At 42.7% G+C, this 16811-nt stretch overlaps 1 protein-coding gene across 1 annotated transcript; it reads left to right on the top strand.

Annotated features, from left to right (window-relative positions):
• Window positions 1-3621: 3621 nt before the first annotated feature.
• On the top strand, window positions 3622-16569 carry LOC141192428 (uncharacterized). The gene is made up of 6 exons (XM_073661951.1): window positions 3622-3726; window positions 3856-3960; window positions 4044-4167; window positions 4251-4339; window positions 4536-4626; window positions 14138-16569. The coding sequence occupies exons 1-6, from the start codon at window positions 3649-3651 to the stop codon at window positions 15838-15840; spliced, it is 2190 nt and encodes a 729-aa protein (XP_073518052.1). The 5' UTR covers window positions 3622-3648; the 3' UTR covers window positions 15841-16569.
• The last annotated feature ends 242 nt before the right edge of the window (window positions 16570-16811 follow it).

Genomic DNA, 16811 nt, shown 5'->3' with positions numbered 1-16811 from the left:
CGTTAAACCTTCTGCCTATGGTGCTAAGAAAGATCAGAGAGGACAAGGCAAGGGTCCTCTTGATCGCCCCCTTTTGGCCCAAAAGACCCTGGTTCTCATGCCTGAGGAACATGTCCATCTCGGACCCTTGGGTCCTGCCCGACGTTCCAGATCTCCTCAGCCAGGGTCCAGTGCTCCATCCGCGAGCTCCGGGCCTCCACTTGACGGCGTGGAATTTGAGAGGTCCCTGCTAGAACTAAAAGGTTTTTCCCAGAGTCTAGTATCTACTTTATTACGTAGTAGAAAGCCTGTCACTACCAAAATTTATGCAAAAGTTTGGAACAAGTTTTTATCTTTTTCTAAATCTTCAGTGGATAAGGGAGCGCCAATTGGGAAGATTTTAGAGTTCCTACAAAGGGGCTTCGTCTGACCTCACATTTGGGAGAAGGGTGCTCCAAGCCGTGGTCCCTCCCTAGAATCTTCATCTCTGCAATTCTCTCATGGTGCTGTCATGGTCGACCGATAAAGAGATTAGTTACTTACCGGTAACGGGATTTCTCGGAGACCATGACAGCACCCTTATATTCCCTCCCTTCACCCCTTTTTGGGAGCACTTCTTATCTGTTTTCATTCTTTATTCTCACACATTGATGTTGTAAGAAAATGTATATACTGTTTGTTTCATGATTATGTTGCTATGTCTACTAACCGGGCGGTCCTCTCAATGCTCTGTAATTCAAACTGAGGCGAGAAGGAGGGCCGCCCCCTTTTAAGCCTGTAGGTTTCCTGTCCTTGGTGGGCGGATTCCCTCTCTCGTGGTGCTGTCATGGTCTCCGAGAAATCCCGTTACCGGTAAGTAACTAATCTCTTTTTTTTATGTTTTGGCGCTTTTACACAATAAAACAATTTTATAGAAAAAATATTTTTTTTGCATTGCTTTATTCTGAGCGCTATAACTTTTTTATTTTTCGGCTGATGGAGCTGTATGGCGGCTTTTTTTTTGCGGAACAAGAAGACGTTTTCAGCGGTACCATTTTTATTTCCATTTTGCTTTTTGATCGCATTTTTTTCCACTTTTTGTTTGGCGATATGATGAAAAAGCATATTTTTTTGCTCCGTTTTTTATTTATTTTTATTACGGTGTGCACAGAAGGAGTTAATTAGTGTGACAGTTTTATAGATCGGGTTGTTTCGGACGCGGCGATACCAAATATGTGTACTTTTTTTGGTTTTGCATCAATATACGGATTTATTGGTTTAATATTTTTTATTTATTTTTAGTTATTTTGTGATTTTTTTTTAACCGTTTAAAAACATTTTTTTTTTACATTTTTACTTAGTCCCTGTATGAGACATTAATTTTTATTTTTCTGATCACTAATCTCATGTAATGTAATAGACATATATTACATTACATGAGATCTTTGCTGACTGCTTCACAGTCAGTGTGTTCTGCCAGGCTTCAGCTGCAGGCTGAGCCAGGCAGGACACCATATATGGCAGATCTGGAGGTGGTCATGTGACCTACAGCTGCCATAGCAACGCCAGGTCCTGGAAGGTATAAGGGGGCCGTCGGAGAGGTAAGTGGACGACCCCCTCTCCTCCTGCTGTCTTCTATATGCCGCGATCACTATAGATCGCGGCATATAGAAGACAGCAAAGGGTTAACATCACTGGGACCTGATCCAATCAGGTCCCGATGATGTTCCCTGTCAGAGCTAATGCTCTGCACCGGAATCGCAGCGCTTGCAGGACCCTGGGGGTCCTGAGCGCTGCGAGACCACCCACCGTTTTTAAACGTCGGCGCTGCACAGAGCCCAGAAAGCGCCGACGTTTATCTACAGTGGGCCGTCGCGAAGCGGTTAAATTGCTCAGATATTGGGTGTGATCACACAACCTTCAAAAGTCTACAGGGTCACAAAAGAAAAAAAAAATAGCATTAACTGCTAAAGATTTCAGGAGACTCAAACTTGAAGCGACCAGGAAGATATTATCCTCTTGAGCTGTCATATTCCAGAACTGCCGCCTCTCTGGATGCCCAGAAGTACAAGGTGTTCGGTGCTCAGAGACAAGGCCGAGGCTGAATACCGAACACCACTGAACAAGACTCAAGAAAAAACTTGGCCAAGAAATATCTGAAGACAGATTTTTCAAAGGTTTTATGGACTGATGAGAGTGACTCTTGACAGACCAGATGGATGGGCCCGTGGCTGGATAAGTAATGGGCACAGACCTCGACTTCGACTCAGACATTAGCGAGGTGGAGATGGGCACTGCTATAGGCTGGTATTATTACAGGTGAGCTTGTTGGACCTTTTCTTTCCAGAACTTAACGTGGAAATAAATAAACCATTAACATATTTTATTGGCTGTACAAAGACTGTTGCGTTCTTTATATTATTAAATTACCGTATTTTTTGGACTATAAGACGCACTTTATTCCTCAAAAATTTTGGAGGAAAGTGGGGGGTGCGTCTTATAGTCCAACATACATAAATACTGTGGCTGTGTGTGGTGGGGGATGTGGGGGGAGCGACAGCGGCAGAGAAGCAGGGCACTGGATGCAGCAGCCGCCTGCTGTAGCCTACACTGTGCCCGCTACTAAAGAAAATGAATATTCACTGCTCCCCACGCCCATGGGCATGGGGAGTAGTGAATATTTATTTTCCTTAATAGCGGCACACTGTGCCTGCAGTGTGGCTCCTGGTATGTATGGCACCGTTCATCCCTATAAGTATGGTCCCCCTCATCCCTCTTCTTGGTATGTATGGTACCCTTCATCCCTGTATGTATAGCCTCCCCCCTCATCCTGGTATGCTTGGCACCCCCTGATCCCCATCACGCTGCACACAAAAAATAAACAATCACACTCCCCTCCTCTCTCCTCCAGCGCTGCATCCCGCTCTGCTGCCGACAGGATTCTCACTGTGTGAGCTGCACATGGCGTCCCTGACATGCGCCCTCACACAGTGATCTGCTGTGCCGAAATAGTCACTGCTCCCCACGCCAGGACTGTGTGCGTGGTGAGCAATGACCATTCATTCTCCTTAATAGCGTGCACACTGTAACTTCAGCGCATCTCCTGCTGCCGCTCTGCCATGCATGCCAGGATGGTGGATTGGGGTGCCATGCATACTAGGATGGTGGATTAGGGTGCTATGCTTACCAGGATTTTGGATTGGGGTGCTATGCATACCAGGATGGGGATAGGGGCCACTTATTACAGGAAGAAGGGGGCCATATATACCAGGATGGAGGATATTAACAGAATTGGGGGACATTACCCCTATAACAGTGTCAGCAGCAGACCCCCTCCCACTTAACAGAGCATAATGACCACATTTTTTGCTTAATTTGTTTTTTTTTATCTTCCTCCTTTAAAACCTAGGTGCGTCTTATGGTCCAGTGCGTCTTATAGTCCGAAAAATATGGTATCTGACTTATTTTATAACTTCCGTAATCCCAACTGATAACACATAGGTATCTCTATCTGACCTCAACATGTATGAAGTGCTCTACCACATTATTGCTTTATACCAGCATCACAATGCTATTAATTTTTTTATTACACAGAATTTTATATATTTTACACCAACTCATCTTCAATTCACTCAGATTCCCACAATATGAGATACTAACAATTTATCTATATAATTTTCCTAGAGAAGAATGGATAGAGACAAAAAGAAGATGGCGGAGAGGATATTACACCTCACCCTAGAGATCCTCTTCCGGCTTACTGGAGAGGTGAGAGGTTCTGATGACGTCACATTACATCATTCTTATATATGGGAATAACAGATGGACAGAACTGGAGAGGTGAGGACTCTGGAAATGTCTGGAGGGAGATTTATTAATGTGTCTCTCCATAACCAGAGATTAATCATGGGGCCTCCATCTCACCCCCTGATACATGAGGACATCAATGACCAGAAGATCCTAGAACTCACCTACAAGATGATTGAGCTGCTGACTGGAGAGGTGACACTGCTGGGAATGCTGGGACTTTATACAGTAATGCTATGAAGGGATCGAGGGGATGACGGTATCATTGTATGTGTCAGGTTCCTATAAGATGTCAGGATGTCGCCGTCTATTTCTCCATGGAGGAGTGGGAGTATTTAGAAAGACAAAAAGATCTGTACAAGGACGTCATGATGGAGGTTCCCCAGCCCCTCACATCTCCAGGTAATAGACAGGACTAAATACACACGGCCTATAATTATCTGTATGTAAAGAATGAATTCAGTCCCTGTATGTGTTTCCTCCAGATCGATCCAGTAAGAGGACAACACCAGAGAGATGTCCCCATCCTCTTCTTCCACAGGACTGTAAACAAGAAGATCCCAATGTTCCTCAGGTAGATACAGAGAAGATGTCATGAGATGTCTCCTATGATGTGTAGACGGCTGTAAAGGTCTTGTGCTCAGTCTTGTTTTATCCACCAGTATTATGTTTTATATTTGTGTAATGAGAACGGTGGAGATGACAGGATTAGAGCTGATCATAGAGGTGACTTCTCCATCTGTTTTTGACTTTTATAATATTTGTTTCAGGGTGAAGATCTGACCCATATTAATACTACAGAGACATATGTGAGGGGTGATGAGCGGTGTAAAGAGGAGATTCCTACATATGACTACCCAGGTGAGTAGTAACCACTGAATACAGAGAAGTCACAGATTCTTCTCAGTCACCGGCTGTGGCTGCTTTATCGGTGGTGTAGTCCGGCAATATCACAATCGTGTGATCACCATTTTGCCGCTCTACCACAACATTCTCCTCCATCCAAAAATGTTCACATTACTTTGTGTGATTGTGAAAGACATTTTCTGTAGAACTTACAACCTGGAGGATCCACCTACCCCCTGGGATTAAAAGACTCTGTCCGTTACCTGCCCAGATCTGTAAACTGCAAAGCCAAATGTCAGCATACGTAGAATGTGCTGACAAGTGAGAAAATCACTTGAAGAAAAATTATGATGGACCTCTTAGAGGAAGCGAAGGGTAATGATGATGTTGGCTTACTAGGTGCCTGATATCTTATTAGATGAATCCACCTTCTGTGCTGCTGAATGTTCTCATATGGTCCCTACAAGACCAGGTCCAGTCTTTCTGACCAAACTTCACTTTTATGAGATACAACATTAAATGTGCAGTGAGGGCCAAGTGTGAATTTCTGTATAATAACAACAGAGTTTCCCTTTATGCTGAGTTTTCAAACCAACTAACTTCAAACAGAATTGTGATATCCTATACAGAAAACATTACACCTGTGCCATGATATATCTCTAAGCTGTGCATGGCTGATGGGTGTAATATACATTTATTCACGCCTGCAGGAGATGTGTTGGCATGGCTCGAGCCCTGGTTTCATGGATTCACCCCACGTCATAAATTACATTGTTTTTGATCCCAAAGGAGTTCAGATTACTGCACAATCTCTCCTGAAATGGGGGCGCTAATACTTTCTCTACTCTTCTGGTCCGGACTCATAGTAGCTCCAATGGTCCACCATAAATTAATGCGTTTAGTGAGTTTAGAGTTGGAGCTCTCCTTACATATGTTATTGTTGGGGATGTAACATATCTTTTAATCTGTCTTTTTTTTACAGGTTCATTTTGTATGATAGTTTGATTGTGGTGGGATTGGCCTGCCTCACTTATGTGTCTCTGTAACGCCCTGGTAGTCTTTCAAAGAAGGTCTCCATTGCCTCTTCCCAATGCCCGAGGTCTAAATTTAAGACCCCTCAGCTCTGCACTATTTTAAAAAGTTCTCCTTGAAAGTCTAATATTTCTTCTTGAAACTCATCTGACAGAAAATATTGTCCCTTACGATAGTTTAGATTCCCAAGAGCCCCCGAGCCCCATACTCTAATTACCCCAGAGAGGTTTCACCACAAGTTATTCATTTTTCTCTGATGAAGACTGTTGAGTTTGATCATTTCAGTAGATGTGTTATTGTCTATAGTCACAGTTTTTGACTTCAGTAGTTAGTGCCCAAAATTCTCTGATTTAATCTCTTCCTGCAGCCAGTTTTCTGTTCCTAATCAGGACCCATTTTTTAAATCTGACATGTGTCACTTTATCTGGTGATAGCTTTGGAATTCTTCACAAAGGATAATGGGAAACAAATGGACCTTATAAATTATTTTCCAACTTCTTTTGAACCCGACAATACCCTATATTCGTTTGTACACTACTGTCTGGGTACATAGCACGGATAAGGAGGGAAGGAGCGACATTTAGCTATTTGAATGCAGATCTTGCTGGAATAGTTTGCAGACACAATGTATTGGGGGAACTGTTTATGATCACCTGGCAGCTCAAAACATGGCCACCACGAATAGGCTTGGCTCTATCTACTCCATTTTCCAGATCCCAGGGATTGCCTTTCTCATCACCCTTTAACCCCAAGAAGAATAGTCAGGTAGCCGGGTCATAACCAAGAGGGCAGAGAAAATACAAAATCAGAAGACACAAGAGTAATCAGTAAACGGGCCGAGGTCACAACAGGAAACAAATACACAAGCCGAGAGCTGAGCACAGAGGACTGAACCAGAGGATAACAAGGCTGTATCTGGCAGCTCCGGCAATATTCTTCAAGCTTTAGTAGGGTGTGGTGCTTTCCAGTTGGCTGAAGCAGGGAGCAGATTACTCCAGCTGGACAGCACACGCACCCATACTGCCAGACTGGATGGTACTACAGGTCCCAGGCACCCTAATCTTAGTGGCTGGACAGAGCCTGTGCCACCCAGAGCTTTTGGTTCCGACATCTCCTCCATCATCAACACCACCTGCAGAATGAATAAGGCGGTGCCTGGTGACAGAAGGAGACATCGGGGGAGCAGATCCCAGAGGAGATGGGACACATCATTTATAGAATCCCTAATATAACAAAATGGCAGAAAACCAGAGCAGTAGAAATCCCCATAAAGTGTCTCCATTTTGGAAATTATAACCCTTAGTAAATTTATCTATAGGCGTAGTGATTATCTTGACTCCACAGGCACTTTCCGGAAATTGGCACGCAATGGATGTTGGAGAGTGAAAATTGCACTTTGGCCATTTTATTACCCAACACATAGTGCCCAGATTGTGCTTCAGGAGACACACACAGTAAATGAAGTGGGTACTTGTCACTATAGTAATGCCAAATACATGGATGCTTGTGACAACACCGCTTTTCTTCTTAATTATGCCAAACATGATTTCTGATTTCCAAGAGCAATATACCTTTTTATTTTTATGTTGACTTTTTTAACCTGTGTTCTTCTTTGGTTGATTAACACAGACTATTGTTTGAATAATACTGAATGTTAACACTTGAGTTGAGATGTACTGCAACTTGTTGTCTGCAAATCTTGCAAGATAGGGACATGGAGCAATACTGTTTGATAATATACTAATTTCATATTATACCAGCCCAGCGAATTGTTGATTTGTCGAGCAATGGAGGACAAACTATGCAAGTTGATTAAATGCTCAAACAATGAGTCATGAGCTTCTTCCACCTTCATCCCTAACCCTAACCCTTGACCTGTGAATGATGGTTGCAAAGACAATTGTGATCTATAAAAAGGGGGTCTCTGCCTCTATTTGGTGTCATTCTACAGCATGTCAGCTTAGGGGACTTCGGTCCCAGCTGGAGGAATACAGATCGGCTCCATTGACCATTGCTGAACCCTCAGAGACGTATTGAAGAATCCAGGTAGGAACAAACAGTTCACCTGGCCGCAGACCTCACTGCTCTCGGTTAGTTTCCTAAGCTTGTCGTTACCTCCTCTCTTTGGGGGCCAGCCAAAAGCGGGGGACCACTGGTGCCGGTAGTTGGCTCTGGAAGCCCCAAAATCGCAGCTGTTCTATCCCAGGCGTGCCAGCGGAAGGGTGAGGACTCTGTAATTTGCACCATCTTGGGTACTTGCTGGGACTGTTTTACCTGTTTATTGTTAGAACCCTCCTGTTTGTTTTTGTTTCTATCTTGTGTTTTGCGGTCACGTGACCATCTTCCTATATATTCCAGCTCCGCCCTTCTGGCTTTGCTGGACTTCAGTGTTGTTTTGACTGTCTCTCTAGCCAGGTGCTTTTGTGCCTATCTATCTCTAGTTTGCTTGGTCCTCTGGACCTCTAGTACTTTTGTCAGTTTATCTTTTGCTCTGCAACAACTTCTGTTAGGAGGTGTCCCATTTTTGTCCCAGTCCTTAGTTCTTTTAGGGACCCCTCCCTTTCTCTATAGGTCTCCGTTCAGACTAGCCGAGGACGAAGGCGGGTCTGTTCTCAAGGAACAGGTTGCCGCTACAATGTAGGGACTCAGCTTAGTCTTATTGTAGGGACAGCTCTCCCCTTCTTTCCCTAGTTTATGTTGCAGATCATAACAGTAAGTCCAGCCCAAACAAAAACCTTAAGGAAAGAAATCCGGGGATCAGTATGGTTTCTGTTCAAGATTTGGCTCAACGCCTGCAGGGATTGTCTCTGGAGTTGTCCGAGCTCCGGAAACACGGGAGTAGCTGTCCTGGGGCGCATTTTGTCGAACCCAAGGTAGGACTCCCTGATATTTTTTATGATAAACAACAAGATTTTTTTTCCTTTAAAAATGCTTGTTTATTATATTTTCGTTTGAGACCAAGGTCCTCTGGGAATGAATCACAGCGCATTTTGTTTATCATGTCACTTTTGCACAAGGAACCACAGGGGTGGGCCTTTTCTCTCCAACCTAATGATCCGTGTTTTAGGTCAGTGGAGGATTTTTTTTCTGCTATGGGGCTATTGTATGACGATCCTGATCGAGTCTCATCTGCTGAGACAGAACTGAGGCGTTTGAATCAGGGGTCAGGTGATGTTGAAAATTATTGTACACACTTCAGAAGGTGGTCCTCAGAAGTGAAATGGAATGATTCGGTGTTAAAATGTTTTTTTCTTGCTGGTCTAAGTGAAAGGGTTAAGGATCTGCTGATTGCATTTCCCGCACCTGAAACCTTGGAGGAAGCCATGCAATTAGCTATATGTGTGGACAGGAGACTGCGTGCCAGGGTTGATGATGAAAAAATTCCTGCAATGGCAGCTCCTAGTCCCCAGAGGGTCTGCTCGGACGGCGGAGAACCGATGGAGTTTGGGGTGATGTCACTTCGCTCTCAGGAAAGAGACCGCAGGTTTTCCAAGGGATTGTGTTTTTATTGTGGTAAAACTGACCATTTAATTAAGAACTGTGAGCTTTGTTTAAGTAAAGAAAAAAAAAAGGTCAGTTACGCCCGTATTGCTTGTTTGAGCTCTAAGGGAGTATTTCTTTCAGGGAGTACCTCATTGCAGGAAGATTTGATTGAATTTCAGGTATTTGTGGATTGTGGTTCAACACTTAATGTGATTGATAAGGGTTTTTTGGAAAAACTTAAATTGGAATCCAAACCTTTGTCATCACCTATTTCTGTGATTGCAATTGATAACACTCCTTCGAAACGTATTACTCGCAAGGTTGCTGCATTTCCCCTCACTATCAATGGCATTCACCAAGAAAATTTGGATTTGGTGGTATTAAATAATTTACCCTCTCCAGTCGTTTTAGGTTTGCCTTGGTTAAAACTGCACAATCCTTTACTGGACTGGTCTACTAATGAGATTAAGTCTTGGAGTCCTAAGTGCTATGATAAGTGTAATGGTCGCATTGCGGTTGTGGAAAAAGGGGAATTACCTGTACCTATTCAGGATTTTTGGAAGTTTTTTTCAGAGGAGGAGTCGCAAGTTTTACCTCCTCATAGGGACTATGATTGCACCATTGAGTTTGTTCCTGGAGCTACTCTTCCCAAGAGTCTCTTATTTAATCTGACTATCCCTGAAAGAAAGGCCTTGGAGGAATACATACAGACGAGCTTGGCTGCTGGTCATATTAGACCTTCTAAGTCGCCTGGTGCCGTTGGATTTTTCTTTTTGCTAAAAAAAAGGACGGCGGTTTACGTCCATGTCTGGACTTTCGTGAAATTAATAAGATTACCGTACGCAATTCCTACCCATTGACGTTAATTCCTGACTTGTTTAACCAGTTAGTGGGGGCCAAGTGGTTCTCTAAAATTGATCTCCGGGGGGCATACAATTTGTTACGAATGAAGGAGGGTGATGAATGGAAAACTGATTTTAACACTCCGGTAGGTCATTTTGAGAATCTGGTGATGCCTTTTGGTCTTACCAATGCACCCGCGTTTTTTCAGAACCTTATTAATGACATCCTGAGACCTTTGATTGGTAAGAATGTGGTTGTGTATTTGGATGACATTCTGATTTATTCACCAGATCTGGAGTCTCATTGGCAGAGTGTACGTGAAGTTTTGCAGTTATTGAGTGATAATTCACTCTTTGCTAAGCTGGAGAAATGTGAGTTTGCTGTGCAGAGAATTAGTTTTTTGGGCTACATTATCTCCAGCGAGGGCTTTGAGATGGACCCGGTGAAGGTTCAGGCTGTGCAGAATTGGCCTAGACCTATTGGTTTGAAACCAATACAGAGATTTTTGGGTTTCGCCAATTATTACAGGAAATTCATTAAGAATTTTTCTATAATTGTTAAGCCGCTGACCGATCTCACCAGGAAAGGTGCGAATATGGTCCAGTGGACTACTGAGGCCATTGAAGCTTTTGTGTATCTCAAGGAGAGGTTCAGTTCTGCCCCTATCCTTATGCAGCCTGATGAGACCAAGCCTTTTTTGGTCGAGGTGGAGGCTTCTTCGGTGGGGCTCGGTGCAGTTTTGTCGCAGGAGAACAAGGATGGAGTACATCCCTGTGCTTTTTTTTTGAAAAAAATTTCAGAGACCGAACTTAATTACGATGTTGGTAATCAGGAATTGCTGGCTATTAAATTCGCGTTTGAACATTGGTGTCATTTCTTGGAAGGTGCTAGATTTCCTATTCAGGTTTTCACAGATCATAAGAATTTGATCTATCTGGATGCTGCCAAACGCTTGAATGCCCGTCAAGCTAGGTGGGCACTTTTTTTTTCTCGGTTTAATTTTTCTGTTACCTATATCCCTGGTACTAAGAATGTTAAAGGTGATGCTTTTCTCCCATGGTTGGTACCGAGGAGGAGGAGAGCATTTTACAGGAAGGAGTTGTGGTAGCAGCATTGGACTCCGTTTTGGAAGATGGGATTCTGAAAGCCCAAGAGGATGCCCTATCTAACACTCCTCATGGGAGGTTGTTTGTGCCTAGAACCTTTAGGAGAGAGTTGTTTGTGGAGTATTATGAGTCTCGGTTGGCAGGTCATCCAGGAATTTCTGAGACTAAGAGACTTATCAGTCGCAGGTTTTGGTGGCCTGGGTGGCAGAAGGAAGTCATCAAATGGGTACGTCAATGTACGGTGTGTGCTGGGTCAAAGACTTCACATACCCCTGCTGCGGGGTTGCTTTGCCCTCTGGTGGTTCCTAGTGCGCCTTGGACGCATCTGGCAATGGATTTTATTACTGACCTTCCTGTGTCCGAGGGTTTCACTGTCATCTGGGTGGTCGTGGACCGTTTTAGCAAGATGTGTCATTTGGTTCCATTCATTAAGCTACCCTGCGCTAAGACACTCGCTAAGGCGTTTGTTAAGGAAATTGTCAGGCTCCATGGCGTTCCCACTGACATTGTTTCTGATAGGGGACCTCAGTTTGTGGCTCGCTTTTGGCGTGCTTTTTGTGACAGGTTGGGAGTCCATTTGTCATTTTCGTCTGGTTATCATCCTGAGTCTAATGGACAGACTGAAAGAAAGAACCAGGATGTTGAACAGTTTTTGCGTTGTTTTATGGCGGACAATCAAGAGGGGTGGTCTGAGTTTCTGCCACTCTCAGAATTTGCTCTTAACAACCATACATCCTCCTCTGCTGGGTGTTCTCCTTTTTTTTGTTGTACTGGGAGACATCCGTCTTTTGGTTCGTTCTCCAAATTGGGGTCGGCGGTGCCGGAGGAGGAGAATTTTTCCGGTGATTTGGAGAGAGTTTGGACTAATGTACGTTGTAACCTTCAAGAGGCTAACAAAAAGTCCAAGAAGTATTTTAACAGGAAACGTAAAGAGGTTTTGTTTACTGTGGGTGACATGGTTTGGTTGTCCTCAAAGAATCTGCGTTTGAGGATTCCCTCTAAAAAATTGGGTCCGAAGTTTGTGGGGCCATTTAAGGTGCTTCAGGTGGTTAACCAGTCTGCTGTTAGGTTGGAGGTTCCCACCTCCTGGAAGATTAATCCTGTGTTTCATGTTTCCTTGTTGAAAAAGGCTGATGTATCGGATAGGGAGGCCACTGTCAGAGTTCCTCCGGTGGTGGAAGACGGCGAATATGAAATTTCTTGTATCCTGAATTCCAGAGGGCATAGAGGGAGATTGCAGTATCTCGTCGCTTGGAAAGGTTTCGGTCCTGAGGATAACTCCTGGGTAAAGGCAGATGATGTCTCTGCCCCTAGACTTGTCAGAGCTTTCCACAGGAGATTTCCGGATAGGCCTGGAGGATCTGGAGGATCCTCATAAAAGAGGGGGGTACTGTTAGAACCCTCCTGTTTGTTTTTGTTTCTATCTTGTGTTTTGCGGTCACTTGACCATCTTCCTATATATTCCAGCTCCGCCCTTCTGGCTTTGCTGGACTTCAGTGTTGTTTTGACTGTCTCTCTAGCCAGGTGCTTTTGTGCCTATCTATCTCTAGTTTGTTTGGTCCTCTGGGACCTCTAGTACTTTTGTCAGTTTATCTTTTGCTCTGCAACAACTTCTGTTAGGAGGTGTCCCATTTTTGTCCCAGTCCTTAGTTCTTTTAGGGACCCCTCCCTTTCTCTATAGGTCTCCGTTCAGACTAGCCGAGGACGAAGGCGGGTCTGTTCTCAAGGAACAGATTGCCCGCTACAACGTAAGGACTCAGCTTAGTCTTAATGTAGGGACCGCTCTCCCCTTCTTTCCCTAGTTTATGTTGCAGATCATAACATTTATTGTCCGCTTTGTGGTTCAATAAACTATTACCACACTGTTTTACCTGCACCCTGTGTTGTCTGAGTAGTATTACGCCCACGGAAGACCCGGTGTCTTCACAATGTTAAATATGGTTTGGGCACACTGCAAGGCTCAGAAGCGAAGGGAAGATTTGACTTTGGGAGAGCGGATTTTGCTGGATTGGTTTATGGATGAGTAGAAGTTTTTATTGGTATCATTTTTGCCTACATAATAATTTTTGATGGCTTCTTATTCCATATTTTGGAGGCAGAATGAAAAAACAGTTGAACACCACGTTATACTGGTTCATCCTATGAGGTTTTCTATTATACTGTGACTGTCATTCTATCAATAACTTGCCATTTCTACAGACACTTTAAGTAGAAATGTTCAAAAATTACATTTCAAGGATATTTTATTCAAAAATAATTGTTTCTTATTGTTAACAGACAAAGTAGCATTCTGTAATGCTAAGTATGTAAATATGAAGTATGAAATATGACTAGCATTACTGCTGTAGAAAATAGAAATAAATGAGAAATTGTAGCACATAAATTGGCCAATTCATGTGTACCTGACAGCTGCGGTAAGGTGTTTCTTGATGTCAGGACCCTACCAATGTGAATACCTCTCTAAGGGACATCCGTCTGCTTATGTGTGGGAAAGTAAGATTTTCTACAGCAGTAATGCTATTCATATTTCATATGTCATATTTACATACTTAGCGTTACAGAGTGCTACTTTGTTTGTTAATTGTATATGGAGGTAGCTTCTCCTAGTAAGCACCTGTTCACACCTATTTCTTGTATTGGAAGTGCCGTTAGAAACAGAAAAAACTATGTTTAAGCTTTGACTGAGCACTCCACCTCTATGCCGCAGGTGGTTTTAATTGCAGTAAGATCTTGCTTTCCCACACATAAGCAGACGGATGTCCCTTAGAGAGGTATTCACATTGGTAGGATCCTGACATCGAGAAACGCCTTACCGCGCCTGTCAGGTACACATGAATTGGCCAATTTATGCGCTAAGATTTCTCATTTATTTTTATTTTCTACAGCAGTAATGCTACTCATATTTCATACTTCATATTTACATACTTAGCGTTACAAAGTTCTACTTTGTTTGTTAATTGTATATGGAGGTATCTTCTCCTAGTAAGCAACTGTTCACACCTATTTCTTGTATTGGAAGTGCCGTCAGTTTTTTCTGTTTCTATGTTTTTTATTCTTGGCAGATGACTGTACCAGGAGATCAAAGGGACAGCTGACATCTTCAATTTTTAAATCAGATGATCTTCAGATTCCACGGGATACAATTGAAGTGAATGCCATTACTCCAGATATACCATCATCCCTTCACAGCAAAGATCTATCATCTAATCCTATGAAACAGGTCCTGTCTTCTGATTCATTACCGACTACTAAGGAAAATCAAAATAAAAAAATAAGCATTACAAAATGTACTGCTCCTAACACAAAGAAGTCATTTTCATGTTCAGAAAATAGGAATAGTTTTATCCTTGAAAAGTCTATTCTTAAGCATCAAAAATTACACACAGCTTACAACAGATTTTTTTGTTCCAAATGTGGGAGATGTTTTAACCAGAAATCAGACTTTGTCAAGCACCAGAGAATTCACACAGGGGAGAAGCCTTTTTCATGTTCAGAATGTGGGAAATGTTTTAACCAGAAAGTGCATCTTGATCGCCACCAGAGAACCCACACAGGGAAGAAGCCTTTTTCATGTTCAGAATGTGGGAAATGTTTTAACCGGAAATCAGACTTTGTCAGGCACCAGAGAATTCACACAGGGGAGAAGCCTTTTTCATGTTCAGAATGTGGGAAATGTTTTAACCAGAAATCAGACTTTGTCAGGCACCAGAGAATTCACACAGGGGAGAAGCCTTTTTCATGTTCAGAATGTGGGAAATGTTTTAACCAGAAATCAGACTTTGTCAGGCACCAGAGAATTCACACAGGGGAGAAGCCTTTTTCATGTTCAGAATGTGGGAAATGTTTTAACCAGAAATCAGACTTTGTCAAGCACCAGAGAAATCACACAGGGGAGAAGCCTTTTTCATGTTCAGAAAGTGGGAAATGTTTTAACCAGAAATCAGACTTTGTCAAGCACCAGATAAATCACACAGGGGAGAAGCCTTTTTCATGCTCAGAATGTGGGAAATGTTTTAACCAGAAATCAGACTTTGTCAAGCACCAGAGAATTCACACAGGGGAGAAGCCTTTTTCCTGTTCAGAATGTGGGAAATGTTTTAACCAGAAAGCACATCTTGAAAACCACCAGAGAACCCACACAGGGGAGAAGCCTTTTTCATGTTCAGAATGTGGGAAATGTTTTAACCAGAAATCAGATTTTGTCAAGCACCAGAGAATTCACACAGGGGAGAAGCCTTTTTCATGTTCAGAATGCGGGAAATGTTTTAACCGGAAAGACTATCTTGATGGCCACCAGAGAATCCACACAGGGGAGAAGCCTTTTTCCTGCTCAGAATGTGGGAAATATTTTAACCATAGATGGATTTTTGTTGTACACCAAAGAACTCACACAGGGGAGAAACCTTTTTCATGTTCAGAATGTGGGAAATGTTTTAACCATAAATCAGATTTGATTAGGCACCAGAGAATTCACACAGGGAAGAAGCCTTTTTCCTGTTCAGAATGTGAAAAATGTTTTACTTGGAAAGCACATCTTCATAACCACCAGAGAACTCACACAGGGGAGAAGCCTTTTTCATGTTCAGAATGTGGAAAATGTTTTACCCAGAAATCAGTTCTTGTTAGACACCAGAGAATTCACACAGGGGAGAAGCCATTTTCATGTTCAGAATGTGGGAAATGTTTTAACCAAAAATCAGATTTGATTAAGCACCAGGGAACCCACACAGGGGAGAAGCCTTTTTCCCGTTCTTTATATTTTTAATCCAAAAAATTTTCATTGAGCTTTTTTTCATTAGTTTTTTTGATAAAACAAGAAACCAGTACGTACAATAATAAAATAACATACCATAGGGATGACATACATGCATCTCTCCTATATATCCTTTCAGGTGGCCCATTACCGTCTGATAACTTTCAGTTACTATATCTTACAATTAACATTCCACATTCTTGAAATCTCTTATATAGCCATAATATTGTAATAAACATTATAATCCTATACACATATAGGTGGGCTATATTACCCATACCACATGTTAAGGAATTCCAATGAAACATTAGACCTCGCCAATACCCCCATTACCACCCATAAATCAAATAGTCTCTCCAACAATAACCCTCTTGATGGCATTCTAGGTGTATCCAACCATAATCCGATAATATTATTTATCTTATTTTTGAGTTCACTCATTTCTGGAGGTGAGGGAGTAATCCATTTGGATGCTATATGTTTCCTAGCTTGAAATAAAATACGTGAAATCCCTATTGAAATTGGGTCAAATTCCATATCATCTTCTAAAATACCTAATAGGCATTTTTTGGGTCTGGTTGAATATCTATTTTATATACCCTCTTTATAATAGACAAAAAACTCCTTTCCAGTATTTACCTAACTCCCGGCATTCCCATAGTGTATGTAATATTTGAGGTCTACCTATGATGTCAATTACAGGCCTCTCTCATCTTTTTAAATGGGAGAACTTGCACAATTCGTGGCTGATTATCGTATTTTTCGGACCATAAGACGCACTTTTTTCCCCCCAATATTTGGGAGGAAAATGGGGGGTGCGTCTTATGGTCCGAACCTTACTTGCGGTGGTGGTAAAGTGGGATCGCAGGGCACTCCAGGAACGCGGCGGTGGCGTCGTCGTCAGCGGCAGCAGAGATGAGCGGCTGGGGCAAGCAACTGTGCCTGGCTGGTACTGGGGCTGGCGCCGGTGTCGGGCTGTGAGC

Source organism: Phyllobates terribilis, unplaced genomic scaffold (genome assembly GCF_046119375.1).
Source record: "Phyllobates terribilis strain yellow unplaced genomic scaffold, ASM4611937v1 Scaffold_61__1_contigs__length_8056638, whole genome shotgun sequence".
NCBI lineage: Eukaryota > Metazoa > Chordata > Amphibia > Anura > Dendrobatidae > Phyllobates > Phyllobates terribilis.
Note: the sequence above shows the minus strand (reverse complement) of the source record. Positions and strands in the feature narration are given on the sequence as shown.

What these genes read in the sequence shown, in the direction of transcription:
- LOC141192428 (XM_073661951.1), top strand. Translation starts at nt 3,649, where the DNA reads ATGGATAGAGACAAAAAGAAGATGGCGGAGAGGATATTACACCTCACC. An exon ending in CCAGCCCCTCACATCTCCAG is followed by an intron (nt 4,168 to 4,250) that starts GTAATAGACAGG and finishes TGTTTCCTCCAG; the next exon opens with ATCGATCCAGTAAGAGGACA. An exon ending in AAGATCCCAATGTTCCTCAG is followed by an intron (nt 4,340 to 4,535) that starts GTAGATACAGAG and finishes TATTTGTTTCAG; the next exon opens with GGTGAAGATCTGACCCATAT.